Raw genomic sequence first — 24,190 nt, forward strand, 5'->3', positions numbered from 1 at the left:
ACCGGGAACACTGGGTACTCTGAGTGGGACTGGCCTCCAAACCGGGAATACGGGGTACTCTGAGAGGGACTGGCCCCCAAACCGGGAACACCGTGTACTCTGAGTGGGGCTCGCTCCCAAACCAGGAATATGGGATACTCTGAGTGGGACTGGCTCCTGAACCAGGCATACTTACCAAAATTAGGAGGGATGCTAACCCTGTTCCTAAAATTTGTAAATAATTTGATATATTTATTAAAGGCAATCTGTTAAAAAATATCTGAAAAATGATATCCAGGTGTGGCAGTATCAAAATCCTATTGGACTTTGCAAGGTTAATTTCCCGTGTTTCGCCCAGTATGAATGTAATTTTATTATTTTCTGAGTTGATTCCCGAGTTGCCCATCAGAAAGCGCCTCTCTTGGTACATCTTACAGCCGCCTGGAGGACTTTATTGTGTAACCAAGATACTCCCAATTATTGTGGCTTCTAGTCTCGTTGCGAACGTGGATAACATAATGTTATGTATTTATGTATGTATAGTGTTATGAATAAATACCTGTGTGTCTCCCATAAAGGCAGTTCTCTGACCCACTACATTCAGTCTCGGGTAATGTTCCTGGATATCCGCTATAGCACAGAGTATAGGCTTGGGAAAACTAAATCCCTTGGTTCTCCAAGCAGGACTATCATCACTGCAGAGGAGCAGCCTACCCAGCTAGGGTAGAAAGGAATGTGTCCTCTGGAGACCCTCCTAGTAGCCAGAGAAGGACTGAATGTGAAGTCTGGATCCCAAGCCACGGACCAGCTACCTCGCTGCACAAGGGTAATTTTAAATCAACAATGATGAATTGATAATTGAATAATGAAATCAACACTGAGTGACAACATTTACATCAAAATTGCAAAGTTCTGAAAGACGCCCTCCACCCCCCCTCCCACCCCCCCCCCTCCATTGCTATTTTATGTTAGATTTTCCAAATTTCATCGTCAAGTAACTCTTTAGCAAACTGAAAACAAAGCCTGCTAAACCACACATCTTACGTGTTACGCGTTGGTCTAACTTTGTCAAATAGCATCCCATACCCCTTGTAGATAGTAACTTTACAGGGACGGTTTCAATTCTCTACCCTCTGTGTAACAAAGGAAGTAAGACCTTTTCTCCGCTTCTGCTGACTTAGCAGAAAGTTAGAACAATTCCTGGAAATTTGGCATTGATTGCTTTTAAGAATTGACTCTGTGTGTACTGTGTCCGTGGGTGTCACCTACTGTATTGACATTGAATATTGTTGAAGATCGTCACTTGGACCCAGTTTCTTTTGTATCGCTAACTGAACCAAGAGCCGGCTTGTGACAGCCATGCATTTTAGCGGTTCTGTAAGGCGTGAAATTAAATGTCAACTCTTTGCTATACCCATGCCCAGCATTTACATGTTTTTATGTGTTTTTCATGGCTAACCATGTCAGCATTTAACTAATGGGTTAGCTACTCACTTCAGCTGATCGGGCAGGAAATTAATAAAATTACATATTTTGTCTCTGCTGGGCTCCTTGGAATTCTATCTTGGGCTCTTTCCTCGCTATTTGCAACATTTGTACATTCGTTGGAAAACGTTGTAGTGTACTCTGACTTTCCCTGTCTTCCGTGCTGATTTCTAGGTTATCAGTGACATTGCTTGTTTTCAAGTAGTCACTTGCAGGGTTATTCATGGAAGTGTGAATTGTTGTTCATTTCAAGTGAACGCAAATAGTTATTCACTAACAAATTTAACGTCACATTATCCCAACTGGAATGAAGCATAGATGTCTTTTTTTTCAGTTTGGCTATTTTGGCATTAATTTGGAAATTGTCTTTGAATTCCTGGCAATACGCACTTCAATAATTAAGCCTCCGCGGTATTACGTCTTCCTTCGAGACAGAGCTATACGAACAGCCCAAAACCGAGTAGATACAACTTACAAAATGTTGCAATGATTGGCATTCAGGCTGTGGCTGAGGATGCTGGGGAGTGCAGATGAATTTTCCTACACATTTCCTTCCACTTGAGTACATTCTAATTTGTTAATTTCTTATTTATAAAGCACCACCCAATACTTTATTAGAAGTAAGCCTCATCTCCTGATAACCCCGGGGGTGTACAGGCTGTGCACACTCTCAAACATAAATAACTGTTTGATTGAAATGCCAGGGAATTACCAGATTTTACTAATTAGATGACGTAAAGTCATGATTTCATTAAGGACACTAAGGCGAATATTAGGATTATCTCTTTCTTTTATTCCTCAGCAGCAAAGAAAGGATATTAACATATTCATAGAAAAGAAAAACAAAACAAAGGCCCTCAGAGGGTTAACCATCACATTATAACCTCTTGGCCAGTGAGAGCAGTCCACATTGCATATACTCCCATGTGATCCTAATCTACCCCTCTTTCTTGTTGATGTCGAAGTCAATAGTCAATGAAACTAATCGAAACAAACTAACTGAAGCAACACAACTAGACAGATGAACAGCCGGTGTCTGGGAGGCGACTTCTTCTGAGGGAACGGATCCTTGGGAACTCATCCGTTGAAACTGTGGAAGAAACCGGTCCTGATGAGAGCCGTCGTCAAATGTCAAGCTGAAAGGAACAGAGAGAACAAATAGTAAAATATGTTCCCACAGACTATCATTCATGTTACCACAGTCGTGACTGAAAACAATCCAGACATTTAAAATCAATACCCATCGCGTATCTAGATTGGGACAATAAATGTAAAACGTACCTGTAGTGGGTGGGCTAATATTGGCCTCAGTGTCCTTAATAAAATCATGACTTTACGTCATGTAATTAGTCAAATCTGTTAATTTTATTAAAAGACACGGAGACTCATATCAGGCTAGTTCAAAGCTGTAAAATGACCATAGATGAGACGTGTTCTGTAGGGCGAAAGTAATATTCCCTAAACGTAGATTCACGAGACCAATCTGCCGTTCGAAGAAGATCTTCTAGTTTACAGCCCAAGTTGAAAGCCTTTGAAGCCTTTGTCCCTCTAGTAGAGTGTGTGCCATATACGGATATGCCTACGTGGGCCGAAGCCATTATCCATTTCACCCAACGGGCTAGAGTCACTGTGGATACGGGGTGATGAGGCATTTTAATAGCCAAGAACAACTTGTGATATGCTGGATTCCTGAACACCTGGGTCCGTGCTTCATATTCCTGTAGACTAGCCACTGGGCAGAGGTTAACATTGTGAGGAAACGATGGATAGGAAACCAAAGTAATCGATGACTTGGTAAGTCTGGAAATGTTGAAGGAAACTCCTGTAGGGGTAAAGGAGCGTGCGTCAATGTCCAGTGCTTGGAGACCTGAAACCCGTTTGCATGATATCAGACAGAGGTGCATGGCCAATTTTGCTGACAGCTATTTAAGCGTGAGTTCTGCATTCCGTGGTCAGGTTTCCAACAGGTTGAGAACCAGATTCACATCCCATAATGACGTGTATCGAGGTTGAGGTGGTCGTGCAAATTTAATACCTCATAGAAGTCGACACACCATTAGCTGTTTTCCAGCTGGAGCCCCATCTAGTCCACGATGGCCAGCAGAGATTGTTGATCTATAGACATTAATAGTGCGATAGGCCAAACCCTGATCATACAGCTCAGTAAGGAAACGTAACAGGTAATTCACAGGAGCACATACGGGATCCACCGTGTTGTACCACGCGCCAACAACTTCATGTGTTCCAAGCATGGCCGTAGGATCGTCTTGTTCCAGGGACCCAGGCTCCCGCCAGTAAGTCGAGAGTTGATTGTCAAACATCTGGCACGCTAAGAGTCTGAGGTGCACTTAAATCAGAAGATGATGTGGGTTCCCATTGGGTTCCAGTAAGAGGTGCATTGAGTCAGGCAGTAATCTGGGAAGATCGATGGACATCTCCATGAGTAAAGGGAACCAAGGTTGTGCAGTCCAGAATGGGGCTATGGGAACCAAAGACATCCGAGAGTGCCTGTGGGTTCCCATCGGGATCCAGTAAGAGGTGCGTTGAGTCTGATAGTAATCTGGGAAGATCGATTCTGGGTTGTGCAGTCCAGAATGGGGCTATGGGAACCAAAGACATCCGAGAGCGCCTGAGGTGTACTAGGCACGAAGGTTTGGACTGGGTGCTGCACAAACTCGATACGATAACCTAGTATAGTGTTTAGGACCCAAACATTGGAGGTCAGTCTGTGCCAGGCATCGAAAAAAATGGTACAGTCTGCCCCCCACAAATTACATACAAGGGGGAGGGGATGATAACACACTCACCATAAGGCCGTCGTCCACACGAGGTACCCCTGGTCCCTCGGGACTGCCACGATCTGCACCTGACCAGGAAGAAGGGAGAAGGGGATTTTGTCTCTGTAGACTGGAATCTAGGCGTGGCGGAGCCTCGGTAACCCCGGTAGGAACGACCGGGCAGACAGCCCCGATGTCTGACGGCCCCCCCAAGAACACTCTCTTTATGTTTGTATGTGCCTTGTTCAGTGCCATAAAGGTACTAACATAAGTACCCAATTCTTTAACAAAATTGTCCCCGAATAGGAGACCTGTTGCCTGCGGTCCAGGCTCAGATATTGCCAGGTTAATGAGCTTAGGCTCGATCTTCATGAGGATAGACTTTCGCCTCTCAGTGGCCAACGCAGTGTTAGCGTTGCCTATCAAACAAATAGACCCAACCCCTGATCAACTGGCGCGTCGTCGGTTAAGGCCGCTTCGATCATGTCGAAGATTTGGGCGCAAGGGCCTAATACGTCAAGCACCTTGTCTTGGCAGTGACGTGGGGAATAGTCGAGCCCCTTTCTTTGCTGCGGCCTCAACTAAATAATCCAGCCTGATTTGCCCACGAATTGGGCGACCTTAGGGTCTACGTATGGTGTGGCACAAGCCATCTCGGGGACCGTAGGGCGTGGGCACTCTTCCCAGAAGCTTATTCCTCGTGGCCTTGTCTAGGGGCTTCCTAATCCTAGCCGTGATATACTAGGCCACGTGATCGGTTGGGTACCATTTGGCCGATTTAGAGTTTTGCAGGGCATCGGGGTCAAAAAGGGGTTTTCCTGTGGGTCAAAGATGGCGGTCCGGAGACGAGTTACCCAAAATAATAGAGCCAATCCCATCAGACTCATCCGAGACCTCCTCAGAATCCGAACCAGAGTTGGAAGAATCTGTCAGGGCTTTTGCCCTCTTCCATGTCCGCACCGCTGTTGCCCGGTGGGTGACTCTTTCACATGGGGGCCCCACGTCCTCAATAGTAACAGGACGCAACCTGTCCGTCAATCCAGTTTTGGAGGCATGCTCGCCCCCATAGTGGGTCTTCCCAGTAGCCTTACGGCCGCTAGGAACCACCGGCTTATTAACAGAGGCCTTAGGGGGTACCGAGCCAGGGATGTGACCAGACACCAGAATATCATTAGAAATGGAGTTGGACAAGTTGTCCTACATCGCCCCCATTGCAGTAAAAATGGCTTGGGTGACTGATTTGGTCACTGTAGCGTCCAGGAGCGAGTGGAACTCCTCAGAGTTCATCTGCTCCATGGAGGCTATGTCCTCCCCCGGATGGGTTGGGGGTCTAGGGACATGGGTCATTCCTTGCCTAGTGGCACTCTCAGCAGTGTTAAAGAAAACATTACCTGCTTATATCTTGCCCAATGCTTAATATCAGTTTGATGCTTACAGTCATATTAAACAAAAGCCTTTCTGTATAGTTCAGCTAAATTCTGTTTTACGTGCACAAATGATTGGAGAACATGCAGAGAATTCTATTGGACAAACTGCATCACGGGGATATCTGCAAAACGTATAAGAAACAGCTTTTTATCTGATTATGTGCACGCCAGCTAAATAACATTGAAAGTGCTAAAACCTCTGTCACTTTGTTTTGTAATTTTGCTTATCTGTTCAATAATAATATTTTAATTTGGACCAGTTGTTTCACGTGATTTTATTATCCTCAACAGCAGTATTAGGGGCATTAATTCCCAACTCCTTAGGGGCCTGCCTAGTGACCAAATATGGGGCACAGGTATCCTGTGTTACACAGAAAGGAGGAACCTGCGTTGCCAAGAAGGGTGGACTGGCTGAAATAGGTCATAGGCACACTAGGACAAAGCATACCAAAATCACTGTCAGCTTACAGACTGTTCCCTCAGGAATAGCCTCAGGAGAGCACTGGCAAGCTGCCCAGCAACAAAGGCAGCCAATCAGCTCGCCCCAAAACGAGCAGGGGAAAAGCACGGCAAACTCCTTGCCACATGCAAGATGGTCACCGCGATGCACAGCCGCAAATTGCGCATGCGCGACCAGAGGGCAGTCATCGAGATGTGCCCTGAGGCCAGAGGGAGACCCCGGAAAGAGGAGTGGATTAGGTTCACATGGGAGTATATGCAATGTGGACTGCTCTCACTGGCCAAGATGTTATAATGTGATGGTTAACCCTCTGAGGGTATTTGTTTTTCTTTTCTATGAATATGTTAATATCCTTTATTTGCTGCTGATGAATAAAAGAAAGCGATAAGCCTAATATTCGCCTCCGTGTCCTTTAATAAAATCAGAGCTTGTTTACCCACTGTTTGGAAGATTTTGAATAATCCACAGTATTCTGTCGTACTGTCCGATATATCTTCCAGAGTTATAGTCTGCCTCCTTCTGGATACAAACTGCAAGCATCCAGCTACATGGACCTCAGTCTGGCTCATTTATTTTCATGAAGGAAACTGCTTGTAAATTGCACTCACATTAAAAAGATTATTAAACTGTGGCTCTAAACATGTCGAGTGTGCAACAACGAATGTCGTAAGATTTCAGTCATTACCGCTCCATTCAGAACAATGGTGTTTTCAATGTCATCACAAGAAAAAGGAATGCATCGGGTTTGTAGAGATATTCGTGTTTCGGGGGTGACTTATGCCTCATTTCCACTGAGCGGATCGGTTCGGTACGGTTCGCTATTTTGGGTGTTTCCATTATGAAAGTGGTCCATATAAGTGAACCGTACCGATTCATTCAGGGTCCTGCTTCAGATGTAGGGCCATAGAAAATGGAACGATTCGGTTAGGGCGGAGCTACTATACAATCCATTGATTGGTGGACAGGAAGAGCATTTTTTTCTAAACCCTGCATGGCCCTGAAAGGTCTGACTTGCAGTGGAAACGCTCACCAGAATGGGCTGGTCCATTCTAAACCTTCCAAACTGTACTGACCCGAACCGATCCGCTCAGTGGAAAAGAGGCATAAGAGAACCTCAATACAAGGTTCTATAGACTGTAATGATGGGAGACAGTATTTCCAGTGTCGAACAGAATTATGGAGTACACCCCTGTAACGTCACACTATGACTGTATGAGGTGAATGCTGGGCTGGCTGTGAGTGTATGGCTCTGGGAGGTGAATGCTGGGCTGGCTGGGAGTGATGGCTGTGTGAGGTGAATGCTGGCTGGGAGTGATGGTTGTGTGAGGCGAATGCTGGGCTGGCTGGGAGTGATGGCTGTGTGAGGTGAATGCTGGGCTGGCTGGGAGTGATGGCTGTGTGAGGTGAATGCTGGCTGGGAGTGATGGTTGTGTGAGGCGAATGCTGGGCTGGCTGAGAGTGATGGCTGTGTGAGGTGAATGCTGGGCTGGCTGGGAGTGATGGCTGTGTGAGGTGAATGCTGGGCTGGCTGGGAGTGATGGCTGTGTGAGGTGAATGCTGGGCTGGCTGAGAGTGATGGCTGTGTGAGGTGAATGCTGGGCTGGCTGAGAGTGATGGCTGTGTGAGGTGAATGCTGGGCTGGCTGGGAGTGATGGCTGTGTGAGGTGAATGCTGGGCTGGCTGAGAGTGATGGCTGTGTGAGGTGAATGCTGGGCTGGCTGTATGAGGTGAATGCTGGCTGGGAGTGATGGCTGTATGAGGTGAATGCTGGGCTGGCTGAGAGTGATGGCTGTGTGAGGTGAATGCTGGGCTGGCTGTATGAGGTGAATGCTGGCTGGGAGTGATGGCTGTATGAGGTGAATGCTGGGCTGGCTGGGAGTGATGGCTGTATGAGGTGAATGCTGGGCTGGCTGGGAGTGATGGCTGTATGAGGTGAATGCTGGGCTGGCTGGGAGTGATGGCTGTGTGAGGTGAATGCTGGATTTGAACTGTAAATGAGAACAATAGAAATGAAAGCAGTTGCTATGTGGGCGGGGTTTCCCCTATAGAGTCTGTAGCCCCTCCCACTGCCCGGAGCGGTCACTATTGGTGGTAGAGTTCTAATCACTAGAGTCAGTAATTGCGGCCTAGTTTTGCCACGCATAGCCACGCTGTGAGCAGCCTGGCGGGTTCGGGTGCAGTGTCTCTAGTGTTTGTGCCGCAGTGCGCCCCCGCCCAGCTCCGGTCCAGGCCCCGCCCAGTTCCGGCCCAGGCCCCGCCCCCCGGGTATTGTCGCTGCACGCGCGGTTTCTCGGGCGCCATTTTGTGCTCAGTCAGTGTCCGTGCAGGTCGCTCTCTCAGACATGGCATCCGTAGCGTCATCCACCGCACCCACCGCTGCCGCCACCACGAACGACAAGAACGAGACCCTGGCCGGCGACGAGGCCGACAGCAACCCCGAGGAGGTCGGGGAGGAGGAGGACGAGGACGATAATGCCGAGGACGGAGCGGACGGGGGCGATGGCGACGAGGAGGAGGAGGAAGAGCTGGTGGTGAACATCGGGAGCACCTACCCCTGCAAGAGGGCGGACGGCACCCTGCGTGAGTATACCGGGGGGGGGGGTGAGTGTGAGAGGGGGGATACCGGGCCCAGTGAGTGGGGGGGATACCGAGTGGGGGAGGGGGGTGTATTGGCGGTCGGCGAGGTAGATACGGGGGGAGGGGGGGGAATGGCGGTAGGTGGGCGAGGTAGATACGGGGGTGTAATGGCGGTAGATACGGGGGAAGGGGGTGAGATGAGGTCCTGGCCCCCGGGGGGCGCTGTATTCAGGGCCCAGTTTAGACTCCCATCATGCATTGCTGGCCCCTGTTGGTTCATAGTGGAGGGTGTAAAGGGATTGCACACAATATGGCTTCCACTAGCAGCCTTGCTTTACCGCGTACTGGCCGCCTGGGGACCTTTACTAATTCATTTATTGTTGAATTGTCATGGGGTAGTTTTCCCATTGTGGGTAAGGTCACCATGCTTTCTATTGTTGCAAGGCTTGCACCCTTATTTAAAAGTTAACTGCAGGGTTTATATCGGGGATTTCATGGCTGGGAGAAAGGTTACAGTGAATTTAATTAAACTGATTACACAAATATGGTGACCGCTTATATGCATTTAAATGCTTTTGGGACTGAAATACTGCTACTGGATTTTTGTTTTTTGATCAATTTGATTGTTGTAAGTTGTTATATCAATGCCAGTCCCTGAAAAACTGATTAGATGCATGCATGTCAGGGTAATGTCTGTGATTTTTCCCATCTGTGAGCCAGTTACAATCTCTCTCTGCAGATGATGCCGAGGTCATCAAGACTCGCATGAACAAGCAGGCTGGTCGAGAGGAGTTCTACGTGCATTATGTGGGCTGTAAGTTGTTCGCTTCATGTGCAAACCTCAGGATCCTGTTGAGAGCTTCCGTTTATGGGTCTGAGCGATTTTCCGCTAATAAGGCTTCATGAAAAGTTCATGTACACTTGGCTACATGAAGGTTTAATGCTGCCATTAGCAGCATTTCCACTGCCTTCAAAGGGGTTGCACAGCGCTATTTATGGGAGTTAGATTTTTATATATATATCATTACGTTTTGTTAAAATAATTTTCTTTCTCTGAAACTGCTTCATATCTCCTGTGAGTTGCTTAACCCCTTAAGGACCAAACTTCAGGAATAACAGGGAATCATGACACGTCATGTGTCCTTAAGGGGTTAATGGCAGCAGAGGTTCTGCAGCAAAACTGTCTTCTGATGAAGTCTTGCTACAGTGCCACCATTTTATTATCCAAGCTGTTTATCGCCCTAAAGTTATTTCTTAAATTTCCAAGATTGCCCTTAATCCACTGTTCTGCTGCAAGGACTGCTAATGCGGACATAAGCTTGTGGTTGTAGTCAGTGTTGTAAATTTGTAAAATACTAACACAGTCTGCAATATTACACAATGATTTCAAGTGATAAGTTTTAAACCTGTGGGCGGCGCGTGATTTGAAGCGTGTTTTTTTTTTTTATCCAAATGTTTCTTGGCATATGCATGTGGGTCTTTTCATCCTTGTGTATGCTGTTCAACCTGTGGAGTTGCTTACATTGTGTTAGTGGATGCTTCTGGTACTGAAAAACAGTGCCATGAAGATTTACCAATACTTTGCATGTCCTCTGACGCACCACAGTGGATGGAGTCACCAGGCAATCCATTTATTTACACTCACATTAAGGAGAAATGGTCAGTTTCCACTTAAGTCAATTCTAAGTTACTGATTAGCCCTACTCTGCATATGTTGGGCTGTCCTTGTAACCAGTCTACTTTTAAATGCTTTCAGAGGAATTTCATAAAATGATGTAAATTTCCTTTGGATGGGGTCAGCACATTAGTACATACTAAGAAGTGATATACATATACCCATAGTAAGCTGGGAGTCTTGTGCTGACTGTGTCAAAAATACCAGATTTAATCTGGGAGGAAAACCTGGCACTGATCTCTGAACAGTGCAAGATATGTTCCTGATAGCAACCCCTTATTTGACCCTGATGGTCATAGGTGTAAATAACAAAGTACTATAAATATCCTAAAAACCTGCTCTGGAAACATGTTCCTGATACCATTGGATTCCTCCAAACCATTACTTCCATTATTAAAGTTACTAAATAGATGTTTACACTATCCTGCATTTTTAAAGGGTCAGTAAAGCTTTATTACTTTCTGGAAGCTTTGGGCAAATCTCAAGCTATTTATCTCTGAAGCTTGTCATTGAGACAGATTGCTCTCTGAAATGCAACAATTTGGTTGTGCTTAACACTAAGTAATTCGGAATTCACATGCTTCCTCAAAGTAAGAATTTATTTCTTAATTGCACTTTCCAGTGTGTTAGTCAAGTAGTGAGCTTTATCCCAATTTATACTGGGTTAGGCCTGTTTTTTCATAAATTGAAAATAAACTCAAACTACACTGGTACTACCACCTACTACTTTCTGTTTGTGTAATACCAATGTAATAAAGGGTTTGTGTTAAAGGCTTTGATGTCCCTTTAATTATTCAGATAGTTATCACCCTTCAATCTTGCTAGAACACTTTAACCATTGGATCTTCCATCCTGCTAATATGCACAGGTTTTATTGTTTTGTGCTAATTTTCTGTAGTACAAGTCCGCTTGTTGGTTAACAGCGGTAATAAGGTGACCCTTAATTTATCACATCCAACATACAGAACAATCATAGCAAAGTCTGGTGCTATCTGATTGTCATTTTGCGTCTGTCTCCATCCAGGGACCTTGCCAGGTCAATCACGGTAAGTTACAGACTCTGGTTGGAGCTGATGAATTCCATTGTCCCCTTCCCTTCCTGGTTTGCTGTGGAATTGTCTTGTAAGCTCGCTTTTTCTGCAGTGAACCGCCGCCAAAACGAATGGGTTGACAAACCACGCTTGGTGTTGACCAAAGCCACGAAGGACGAAGTTAAGGAGGAGGCGAATGGCACGGACCAGGAGATGACTGATGTCCAAGAGCAGCAGGAACCCAAAGCTGCACTGAAAAGAAAACTTGAGGATCCGGAACCCGAGCCGAAGGTAACACGAGGCCTGCAAAGTCCCAATCCGTCGCTTATCGCCATAAAGTATTAAATGGATGGGTTGAACTGTACATAAACACAATTGGCTCTGCTACCGGTAGCTGGTCTTGTCACATTAATGTTTATATCATTATCTCCTGTTGCATGTCCTTTAAATGGGGACAAGTGGCGTAATTTGCTTTCCTGTCCTTAATCATCTTGTCTCTATGTTGACTTTTAAAACTCGTGCATTTTACTCATCGGGATTGCTGCGGTTATTTTGCTTCTGTTTAATTTACATTCTTTACAAACAACCCGGTAGTTCCGATTCCTTTCTCGGGTTAGATTTTCTCCTTCACTCATGACAGCCAATGTAAAAGGCAATTTTTTTTTTTATTTTGGGAGGTGGTTCAATTAATGTCTAAATCTGGCACTTATTTCTAAATCTTGATCATCTTCTGTATTTTTTATTTTGCGTTATTAGTCCATAATAGTGTAGGATCCATAGTGTTCCTTTTGAGCCATGACCCTACAATACTATAGGAATCTTCCCAGCCTCTGGATTTGTCTTTACCTGATTTTATTCAGGTCTTTTAGAATTTTTATGATCTTCTTTAAAGTTTACCGAGCTTGGGTTTCCCCCCACCTTATCATATTTACACAAAGGTAATTTCTCTTCTGCCTGCACCAGGAAAGGTTTATATTAATTTGAGCTGTTCTTCCTTTAGGGTAAAGGACCAATATAGACACCCAGACCACTTCAGCTCAATCTAGATGGTCTGGGTGCCAGGTCCATCTAGGTTTAACCCTGGCTGCTGTAAACATAGCAGTTTCAGAGAAACTCATTGACAGCTGCTAGAGGCGCTTCTCACTGATTTTCAGTGGGAAGACGCCAGCTCCATAGGAAAGCATTGAGAATGCTTTCCTATGGACTGGCTGAATGCACGCGCAGCACATGCGCATTCAGCCGATGACGGCCAAAGGAGGAGATTCCCCAGCGTCAAGGGAGCCCGACACTGGAGAAAGGTAAGGATTTAACCCCATTCCTCTCCATTCAACCTGGCGGGAGTGGGAGCCTGAGGGCGGGTAACCCTCAGGGCACTATAGTGCCAGGAAAGAGTTTGTTTTCCTGGCATTATAGTGGTCCTTTAATGTTAAGTATACTATGCGATTACTGCTCACTACCAGTGAGATTGGTTTGGCTGAATCAAATCTTAACGGCACATATAATTGCCTGGTGATTGCTTTGTTTGCAGAGCATTCTTCTACAGTTTGCATGTGACCGATGAAGCAATGTGTGGTTGTTTTTTTTCCTCATTATTATATATTTTTATTTAATCTAGATTATCCTTATTGTCTGCTTATAAAGGATGTTATGCAATATCCTTTTTATCTGAGCAGAAAACTTTCCCTATAACCACACATCGGTGCAGGCATATTCACTTTTTCAGTCTAAAAGTGCAATTCGTACTTTTTTTTTCTTCGTATTTTCTACTTGTCGATCTGACTTTCTTAGCCAGGCTATAAAATGAGCTCTTCCTTCAACGTTATCCTTCTGATCATTTTATATACAGTCCTTTGGAATCATTGTCTTGGCTCCCAAAGCTGCTATTTTCACTTGCAGTATTCTTCAAAAATACATCAACTACTGAGCCTTTGTTCATTTTACCCTAGTTTGCTAATTTTAATTTCCTATCTGCGTTCTTGGCCTCAATTTCCTAGGACGAGCATGGTTCTACTCCTAATAGTCCTATGGTGTCATTCTTTCATTGTTCAATAACTCCAGTAACTAAGTATAGATTTTATTTTTCATTCATTCAACTATATAAAAGCGTTATGTCCAGCAGTTGCTAAGGTGCAATGCTTTGCCTCCATCGTCTTACGGGCTCCTCTGACAATAAGAGCAATTTTTAAAAACAAAGTATTAAACTATACATTCATGCATATATTCTGTACAACATTTTTGTAATTTGAGTGGATTTCCTTGAGTTTATTTCCTCCCCACTCTGGTTTCAAAAATCGTACTGCTTTCTGAGAATATAATGTGCTGGTCTGTTAAAGACTTGACACCGCAGCCAATAATCGGTTCGACTTGTAGGGAGTGATTAACAACTCTTGCTTGCAGATGCTATTCTCTTCCAGTTGCAGACGGCGTTTGTTGATCTCTTCCAGACACAAAGCATACATAGAACACATTAATTTTTAAAAATGTTTTCCCCAAAATTCTTTTTTCAGTTACAAATCAAGTGTCCTGCTTCCAAACTGTTTGGGTTTCCACACACAGACCTCAATAAAATGTAATAACCAGTGTTTAATCTGCAGGTTTGTCCATGTACGACTGCCATGCGTCTGAGGAAGGCAATGGAGTTTGGGGAAATAGATTCCCTACATAATGATTAAATCCACTTATTACTTATAGCTGCATCTGGTCACATTTATTTTTCAAATGTGAAGTGATCATCCTACACACGAACACATATTTAAAAGTAGACATGTCTTCAGTGAGACCAGCAGCTGGCAAAGGTCTGGGCGCCTTTGGTAACTTTCCCTGTGACTGTTTACCGTATGGTGGGTATCTGCTCCTGGGCAAAAACACTTCAGCTGGTAAGATCAATCCTTCTGGTAGGTGAATTTATAATTGTTTCAAAATTCAATACCAGAAAGCCTCTAATTACATACATTGTAACGTCAGAATGCCACCAGTTTCCTAAAATGGCATTTAATATGTACCTCTTGTTTCCAGCAGCTTTTTACATTACGCACTGTCAGTGTGCCATTCTGTGTTTTTATGGAGTCCCTGGTTAATTGGCATGCAAGCTGTACGGAGGCAAAAGGCTTTGTTTAAGCTTGGCTCTTTTTCTTTCCTTTTGCTAATGTACTGATTTGGGGTTTATGCTCCATTAAGTATCCTTGGCCAGGACTTGAACAAACACTTTGCAACTGTAACTGATTTACTGTTGCATCATATACAGCTACAAGGATGTCTCTCCCTGACTCCTAGGTTAGTTTGTTCATGTCCTGGGTTAAATTTGCTTGCATTTTCGAGTTCTCAATCCACAATTGTAATAATCCTTAAACAATTTGTTCTTTTTTTTCATTTTTTTTTTTTAGAAAGTTAAGGTTGAGGAGTCGAGTGCCAACTCCTCCCTCGTGGGTCCTGGAGGTGACTTTGCAGAAGAGTTAACCTGCCCATTGTGTGTAGAGCTTTTCCAGGATCCTGTGATGGTGGAATGTGGCCACAACTTTTGCCGAGTCTGTATAGACAAAGCTTGGAATGGCCAAGATTCTTTTACATGCCCTGATTGCAAAGAAGTAATGTCAGACCGCAGGTATACCACCAACCGTGCTCTGGCCAACCTTGTGAAAAAAACCGGTAGCACCACCACCACAGTTGCCGTCAGCACCCCTGCTACTCCTGTAGAGAAGAAAGCACGTATTACGGAGAACTGTCCAGAGCATGATGAGAGGCTGAAGCTTTACTGTAAGGACGATGGGACATTGGGCTGCGTTATCTGTCGTGATTCACTGAAACATGCCAGCCACAACTTCCTGCCCATCCTGGATGCTGTGGGTGTATACAGGGTAAGTCCTTGTTAGCCCATGGCATGAGTTCTCAATAAATTAATTTGACTCAAAGCAGTGACAAACTTAATGTAATAAATGTGTCTGTTCTTTCTACAGGAAGAACTTGCTGCTATTGTGGCTCCACTGGAAGCTTCTCTTAAAGTTACAGAGCAGTTAACTGGCCAACAGAACGAGAAGATCTCCCAGCACAAGGTAATTGTGAAATGTTCATTTAGTTGCATTACTTGCAAAGCATGCAGATATGTGATGTACACTCTTACAGTTTTTGTTTAAACTGAACCTTTGTTTTGTTTTTTGCCATTCGATAGCACAATATTTCAGAGTACAAAACACACATCGAGTCTGAGTTTGAGAAGCTGCATAGCTTCCTAAAGGAGAGAGAGGAAAACCTTGTAAAGCAGCTGAAGGAACAAGGAGATTCTGTGCTGAAACAAATGGAGGAGAATCTGGTGAAGATGCAGGAGAACAGAGATAACATCAAACAAACCATTTCCTTGGCCAACGAGAGGGTGAATGACTCGGATTCAATCTCCTTCCTCACCGTAAGTAGCACCATTTCTTCTTCCTTCTCCAGAAGCAACACAGTCTTTCTATTCAGACCTGACAGTCTCTCTTTCTTTTTTAGGACATCAAAAGCTTCATTGAAAAGTAAGTATCCTGTTCTGTTTCCACATCTGGGAGAGTTTCCAATTTAGAGTGTAATAACGCTATCCATGCACAGCCTTTTTTTTTTTTTACTTTTTATTTAAGGCAATTGCTTTATATCCTAGTGCATCTGCAGGCAGGACATTATTTTGCTCCTTTTCTCCGCTGTTAAAGTCCCCTTCAGGAGGATGCTGATCTGTTCATGTTCCTAAAAGGAGTGGAAATAGGCTGTGTTCCTGGTGACTTGGTGAATTGTCTTAGGTGGACATTATACCAGAGTACCTCTTTCTGTGACTCCCAGGTGCATTTCTTCAGTTGCAGGGGCTCTCCAAGCTGCAGTTGACAATCCATTATTTCTATTCTAGATAGACCAAAAATAAACTTTTTATTTGTTTCCCATTAGTTCAGATATTTAGATTTCTGTAGCTCCTTTGAATTCACTAGACCTAAGAAGTTTTCCAGCCAATCTTTGTCTCCCCGTATATTTTTTGGGGCAGTTTGAGTTGTTACCCGTGTAGAATAATGAAATATGATATACATAGTGCACCCATAGTGCAACAAGGAACTCCTTTTGTTGCTATTGTAGCTGAAGAATAAACTCTTGAATGTACTCTTCCTTTTAGCAGCAATAGTAATATTTTTTTCATCTAACAGGTGTCTGTCTCAGCAACGCGATGTGATCTCATCTGGGAATACCCTACTTTCTAAAGACCTGTGTCAAGGAACCTTTAAGGGCCCTATTCAGTACATTGTCTGGAAGGAAATGAAGAGTATAGTTGTCCCATGTAAGTTTTTATTTTAATATATTTTATTAACTAATTTTACAGGTATAGTGTGAATGCTATAGATGAGTTGCTTTGCCACATAGTAAGGGGAGATGAAAGTGTTCAGTAGCTTAATATAGGAGTGATTGTGCCACTGCAAAATTTAATGAGCACTAACTCAAATTCAACTACGAAGTCCTGGTTATAGTGAGTGATGTTCAAAAATTTGACATAAACGTCTTGGGGCTCTGGACTGACAAATGTGCACTGCAGCATCCATAGTATAGAAATCTGAATGTAAAGCCAGATCCACTTCAAAATCCATTGCATTAAACTTGCTGTTGAAGTAGCAAGTGTGCAAGCAGAAAGTTAAATGAAAACTATAGTCAGGAACACAAACATGTATTCCTGACCCTATAGTGTTAAACCCACCCTTGGCCTCCTTAAAAGGAATTAAAACATAACCTATTTCCAGCGCCACCGGTGCTGGCCCCGCACCAATCCGCCTCCTTGGTGACATCCTTTTTTTTTATAAAATTTTTTGCCAATCCATTGCTTTCCCACATGGATTGCATTGGATTGGCAAAAATTGTCATGGGATGGTCCCAAACACCAGTTTGGCCAATCAGCACCTCCTTATAAAAATGCATTGAATCAATGAATCTGAGGAAAATTCAGTGTCCCCATGCAGAAGAAGCAGTGTTTGCATGGAAATGCCTGAAGGCAGTGATTATACTCTCCAGAACAACTACATTACGCTGTAGTTCTTCTGGTAACTATAGTGTCCCTTTAAGGATAGCATTTGCTGTATTGGAGTATTTCATAATGTTAATTGGGTTTAATAATTGCTCACCTGAGAAGAATGAAAAATAAACCTTAGTTCATAAGCGTTTCAACCAGTTTGGAATGAGAGGGGGCTCTACTTCTTGACAATGACTGCCACTTTACAGGCTTAGCAGTGCACATTATAAATGAAGGGAAAATTACTGACTCCCAAGGTGGCAGCTATCCACTCTAATACTGTCTTCTGTGGGCAAACTGCCTGCCTAAATATTTTTCAAATTGGATATTAAGTCATAAAGGCACCAGAACACTTTTAATTCATCATGTTTGTGTTTCCTTTCCTACAGTTCTTTCACCGATGATGCTGGACCCCAGCACAGCACATCCCAACTTGATGCTGTCTGATGGACTGACCAGTGTAAAGTACGGAGATGCTAAGCTCCCTCTCCCTGACAACCCCAAACGCTTCAGCCAGTGTATCCTTGTGCTGGGTGCCCAGGGTTTCGATTCTGGGCGCCACTATTGGGAGGTTGAAGTGGGAGACAAGACAGCCTGGGATGTTGGCATGGCCAGTGAGTCCAGCAACCGCAAAGGCAAGATTAAGCTTAACCCCAAGAATGGTTACTGGGCAATATGGCTGCGAAATGGCAATGCTTACAAAGCATTGGAGTCTCCCTCCAAGGCCCTCAGTTTGCCTGCAAAGCCCAAAAAAATTGGTGTCTACGTAGACTACGAGGGGGGCCAAGTGTCTTTTTACAATGCTGACAATATGACTGCTATCTACACTTTTAATGCCACCTTCACAGAGAAGCTGTTCCCATACCTATCTCCATTTTTGCATGACTCTGGCAGGAATGCAGAGCCCCTTCGTCTTGTCCATAACTAGTCCGGTGATGCTAGTACAGGCTTTTGAAGGTTGTGGGAAGGGCTAGGTTTAAAACATTCCATTCCATTTCCTGAGTCAAACATTCGGTTAGTACTATGCCTCCAGTACCAAAACATAGTTCTATACAATCAAAAACTAATTTGACCTTTTATCCAAACTACTCCAATATTCATCATGGGAGTCACTTTATCCTAGATTAATAGCTGCTAGCCTCTTAGATTCCTCCCTATAAAAGGTAAAAAGTGTACTTTATCTTCAGTCCTTTCAATGCTGCCAAGATCTGCTTTTCCTGTGACCCTAGTTTAGCCAGGTGTTTTGCGCGTAGGCAGTGCTCCAGTCTGTAGGAGCTGGATTGTCAGTCTGGCTGTCACAGGATTCTTTTGACTGGTTTAGAACATCAAAAACACACTTCACTTAAAGGTTTACTCCCAAGCATCTTCACCACTTTTGTCCTCTGTAGTGGTTAGTATGGTAGGAATACTGTGGCCTCGTTAATGGGGCAACTGTTATTCAGCAGTTTGTCCTCTTGCTTGCGTCCCACAGGTCAGAGGGTCCTTGCATTTCTGCTGATGTGAATTTGGCTTAATCAACAGAATGCTCATCTTATCGCCACTTACAGGCTGAGTGTTAGCTGATGACGCTCACCTAATCAAAGACTTTCTGTGCAAATAAATACACAGACGTGACATTAACCAATCCAGACTTCTTTTTCGTTAATGACTTTGCTGGACGTAGTTCAACTCTGTGCAGTGTTTCATAGTTGAACGCTGTACATTTAGGCACAATTACCACTTCAAATCTCTGAAGTGGTCATGGTGCTTGGAGTAACCCTTTAGCTTTAAACACAGTGCCATATATTCCTTCCCTATTACATGTATGGAAGATAAACTGTTTGCATATGAACATTTCCCAGTGCTTGTAAACATGTGAAGATAATTTATAGATAACATGTGAAGATAATTTGCAGATAACATTGGGCACTGGTAATTTTAAGGACAGTCTTTGGATTAATTTAGTATGCTATTGTCCACATTAATGTTCACGTACAGCCACTAGGCAGCGTTGGAGGCTCATAGGCTGTGCCTTTTTTTTACCTTACTTTTGGTATGTTTTGTTAACCCTTCCCACTGAACTGTGAATTACTTTGTTTTTGAGCTGTTTTTCTGATAATTGTATCAAGTCCAAAAAGTAGCAATTCTAGGTTTAGATGTTTGCTTTTTTTTTACACCGGTTCTGTAAGAAATTTCTTTTAAGTTTCTCATGTGAAATTGCAAATGTTTTGCTGTCCTATTGTATATTTTGTAGCCTTGCAATGTTATTCTGAATGTAGCTACTCTGTTCCTCATTTTGTTTTAATAAAGTGGCTGGAAAAAATACGATTGGTCTGTTTTTAAGAAAATTTCATTTTGTTTAGGCTAGATCATAGTGCTAATATTACTTTTAAGAGGTATCCCAAATTGTAGGATAACATATGAAGTGAATGTACGGGGGGGGAGGGGGCTAAAAGTATCAATTGATACCTCAGCATGACTTTTATCCATGCAATAATGTAGTTTAAAATAGGGATTGACAGTTTATTGGTTTGGCCCATATCAATTCATATTCAGGATTTTGGGCAGTATCTGCTCATGATGCTGATATTGCCAATGTTGGGGGAAGGAGGATACAGACAGGAGGGGCTAACACAAATCCGCCTTACCTATCAGGACTCGTGCTTAGTGAGGATCATGCCCTCTATCACAATAGGAGGGGCTAACACAAATCCGCCTTACCTATCAGGACTCGTGCTTAGTGAGGATCATGCCCTCTATCACAATAGGAGGGGCTAACACAAACCTGCCTTACCTATCAGGACTCGTGCTTAGTAAGGATCATGCCCTCTATCACAATAGGAGGGGCTAACACAAACCTGCCTTACCTATCAGGACTCGTGCTTAGTGAGGATCATGCCCTCTATCACAATAGGAGGGGCTAACACAAATCCGCCTTACCTATCAGGACTCGTGCTTAGTGAGGATCATGCCCTCTATCACAATAGGAGGGACTAACACAAATCCGCCTTACCTATCAGGACTCGTGCTTAGTGAGGATCATGCCCTCTATCACAAGTCTTTCCTGCCGGAGTTACGGTCACTAAAAGCCTGGGCAGAAAGAGCCAAAAATCAGGAAGCGGACCGAGCAACAAGCACATTCACACCAGCAAAAGGAAGACCGTGACACTGAGGGGAGGAGGAGGCTGCCAGGCATGAGCAGTACTCAGCCGATAATGCACAGGAGAATTGTGTTTTGGGGTATTTTTTTATAGATATAGACAATGAAACTAGTCATTGGATCTCTCAGAGTATACAAGCAGTCTGAGAGGATTTCTTTGCGTTATCGATAATTTAAAGGATCACCATAGGGTCAGGAACACAAACATGTATTCTTGACCACCCTATAGTGTTTAACCCACCATCTAGGTGGCTTGCCCCCCTATAAAAGTGCTTATTTCCAGCGCCACGCGGGTCTGCTGCCCCCGCCCCCTTTGTGACATTAAATTGGACGATCGTTAGTCAATCCAATGCTTTCCTGTTTTGGCCAATCAGGACCTCCTCAGAGATTCATTGAATCAATTCATCTCTATGAGGAAAATTCAGTGTCAACATGCAGGGCTTCTTACTGTGCAGCCCGGAGCCAGGAAGCACCTCCAGTAGCCATCTGAGGAGTGACCACTTGGAGGTGTCCTTAGGGGGTAATGTAAACACTGCCTTTTTATTATTCCTGAAAAGGCAGTGTTTACATGAAAATGCCTGAAGGGGGAGCTATTATACTCACAAGAAAAACTACATTAAAGGGTCACTATAGTCACCTGAACAGGTTACCACTTATGATGTCAGCAGACTCCTTGCTATTCTGAGGCAAACAGCATGCAGATCTACAGCTTCAGGCTTGAATACAGTAAGATTTTGCCATATTTATGGAGGCCCAGCGGGACTAAATGGTAGTTTTAACACTATAGGGTCACAGTGAGAATACGCTGGACGTCCATAGGAAATCATTGAGAAATGCCTTCCTATGGACTGTTTGAATGTGCCACATGTGCATCCAGCGCTGGAGAAAGGTAAGTGTTTAACATTATCGTGTCCCTGTCCCTACTTGTAGTCAGGTTCTCCATGTGCAATAAAATAAAATCTTTTACTCACCCTTTTTTTAATGCCACGTTTCCTTTGGCACTGCTTTGCTCAACTACTCTGCTTATGTCTAGCGCTCCTTGAAGAAAAATAATAATAATAATAATTGGGGACCACAACTGCCACATGCATTCTGACTTCCGCAGGAAACAATTTAATCTGCTTTCCTGTGGGGGGTGTCCATGTCAAGTCATAGTTTTTATCTAAGTGCCTTGGAAATACCTGCCATGCAGACTGCCTCTAGAGTTGGACTTGTGAACATGTAGGTTTTACCCCCTTAAGGACCAAACTTCTGGAATAAAAGGGAATCATCACATGTCACACATGTCATGTGTCCTTAAGGGGTTAATAGTGATTACCCAATGCTGCATTCTTGTGTTATAATAAGGGTTTTGGTAAATTGGCAAACATTTATCAGTTACTCAATCACATAGAACTTTAATTTTAATCAAACAAAAGACAGGTAAAACACCAATTGCATCATTACCTAGAAGCTGTATAAAATGGTTTGCATCTTTACTGACCTTTGGATAGGTCAATCACATGTGAGAGAGCCTTTCACTCCACTAACACCAAAGACTAACGTTTTGTACGTTTTCAAGTGCTCTATTGCTTTCCCCCCCAGTACTTCTCTCTGGCCAATAGATATTATCAATCTTAATTATCAGCAAAATATATGCTGATCTTAATGCAGCCTCAGAGCTATACAAGGACATTTGCAGTCAGAAAATTTTAAGCAACGTGTTGACATGTTTTTGGGCTTGGGAAGACTGGGCAATTTATCCAGAACCTTTTCTGATCAGGTTACAAAACATTTTTCTTGGCCTTGTTAACATTGAAGAAAAGAAACCAGAGGTCCCTTTGCACGACAGTCAGAAAAGACAAGTGATGTTTCCAGCACGATTACAACAGGAAATTCTGGATGACCTGAATGGTGCTCCAATTGAGGAAGCTCCTTTAGAAGATGTGGATGGAATTCCACATGATGAAGCCCCTCTTGATGGTCTTCCCATAAAGACACTTGATGATGATTTGGATGGAATACCATTGGACATCTCTGATGACAAGAAAAATGAGCCAATATTTAAAGTTGCCCTATCCAAACGGGAAGCTGTTGATGAATCTGAACTGGAATCACAAGCTGTGAGCACCTCAAAATGGGAGCTGTTTGACCAGCCTGAGGAAGATAAGAATCCTTACCAAGAAGAAGAGAGTGCAGAGGAAGATGGCACACAAAGTTCCAAGTCAAATGACCAACATTACTATTCCAACCCAATCAGAGATGACCTGTCTGATTCAAAGTCTATGACGTACTCTGCAAAGAGTGAAGAGAAATGTGCCAAACTTAGAGAAATTGAGCTTAAAGTGATGAAATTCCAAGATGAAATTGAATCTGGAAAAAGGCCAAAGAAACCTGGACAAAGCATACAAGAGCAAGTAGAACATCAACGGGAAAGAGAAAAGGAGCAAGAGAGAGACAGAGACAAAGAAGAAAAGGATAAGTTTGATTACCGATCAAAGGACAAAGATGACCTTACTCCAACTAGAAAAGAGAGAAAATGGCATAGTGGGTCCCCAAGTCCATCGCGTAGTAGCAGCAGTAGGCGAGCAAAATCTGTCACCGAAATCTGAAATGTCCCACAAGGACACCTCCAGATCAAGGTCATCTCACAAGGACTCTCCCAGAGACCTAAGCAAAAAAGCCAAACGGTCACCACGTGGCTCCAGAACACCCAAAAGGTCATGTAGATCACAGTCTAGGTCTCCCAAAAAATCTGTGAAGTCAAGATCTCACTCCAGATCCCCTCGCAGATCTCACAAGAAGTCAAAGAAAAGCAAACACTGACATTGTTTTTTTTTGGTTTGGTTTTTTTTTTGTCCTTTACGGAAACATTGTTTTCTTACTGTGTCTGAGTAATCTGTTTAAAAAAATAAAATAAAAAAATTGTAAATGATTAAAGGAAAAAAAACAAAAGTAGCACATTTTTCTGTGAATGCATGTTTATACTTATGGGTAATTGCTTCTGTAGAATTTGTCTGTTTTATATTATAAACCACAGTGGAAATTTGTGTTTTTACATCTCTTTAAAGCAAACAAATTTGTGTTGGGGGTATCACAAATGTCTGTATGTGGCCTGATCTGAGAACCTCAATTTGTTTTATTTTTTTTCCCATCCGTTTTTTTTTTTTTTTTTTTGTTCATTTGGTTTTGGTTTTTTTGTTTATTTGTGACAAAGTAAAACTTTTTTTTTTCCCCAAAAAAATAAAAAATAGATATTACCAATCAATATTTGTTTTTCCTTTTATTGTCCCACCCACTCAATCACTCCACCAAAGCTGAAAATAGGCTTGATTGTAAGATTGTTCTGACCGCACACACATCCATTACCTGAAGTTGGCAAAATAATTCCAACCATGGCACTGCTTAAAACCAAGATTAAAGATTGCCAGGTTGATGGACACATTTTTGGTACTGCTACCTCACAAGGATATGTGGTTATCTTATATGAATATTTGCACTGCCTATGCATTGAGCTGTGAAGGGGGGTTGTAGATCGAGGAACCTAATACGCATGCATGGCGAGCACCATGCGCGCATTAAGCTTTCCTCTGGTGTTTTGCAAGACGCTGGGCATCCTCATTCAAAATGTGAGGACGTCCAGAGTTGATTCAC

At 43.4% G+C, this 24,190-nt stretch overlaps 1 protein-coding gene and 1 pseudogene across 1 annotated transcript; both read left to right on the forward strand.

Annotated features, from left to right (window-relative positions):
• The first annotated feature begins 8,418 nt into the window (after positions 1 to 8,418).
• Positions 8,419 to 19,722, forward strand: LOC134572021 (nuclear factor 7, brain-like). The gene is made up of 9 exons (XM_063430791.1): positions 8,419 to 8,708; positions 9,445 to 9,519; positions 11,524 to 11,702; positions 14,795 to 15,265; positions 15,365 to 15,460; positions 15,577 to 15,810; positions 15,894 to 15,916; positions 16,568 to 16,698; positions 17,808 to 19,722. The coding sequence occupies exons 1-9, from the start codon at positions 8,471 to 8,473 to the stop codon at positions 18,344 to 18,346; spliced, it is 1,986 nt and encodes a 661-aa protein (XP_063286861.1). The 5' UTR covers positions 8,419 to 8,470; the 3' UTR covers positions 18,347 to 19,722.
• Positions 19,723 to 22,126: 2,404 nt separating this feature from the next.
• LOC134572026 (U2 snRNP-associated SURP motif-containing protein-like) lies at positions 22,127 to 23,362 on the forward strand (annotated as a pseudogene).
• The last annotated feature ends 828 nt before the right edge of the window (positions 23,363 to 24,190 follow it).

This window comes from Pelobates fuscus, chromosome 8 (genome assembly GCF_036172605.1).
Source record: "Pelobates fuscus isolate aPelFus1 chromosome 8, aPelFus1.pri, whole genome shotgun sequence".
Taxonomy (NCBI): domain Eukaryota; kingdom Metazoa; phylum Chordata; class Amphibia; order Anura; family Pelobatidae; genus Pelobates; species Pelobates fuscus.

What these genes read in the sequence shown, in the direction of transcription:
- LOC134572021 (XM_063430791.1), top strand. Translation starts at nt 8,471, where the DNA reads ATGGCATCCGTAGCGTCATCCACCGCACCCACCGCTGCCGCCACCACG. An exon ending in CTACGTGCATTATGTGGGCT is followed by an intron (nt 9,520 to 11,523) that starts GTAAGTTGTTCG and finishes CTTTTTCTGCAG; the next exon opens with TGAACCGCCGCCAAAACGAA. An exon ending in ATGCTGTGGGTGTATACAGG is followed by an intron (nt 15,266 to 15,364) that starts GTAAGTCCTTGT and finishes TTCTTTCTACAG; the next exon opens with GAAGAACTTGCTGCTATTGT.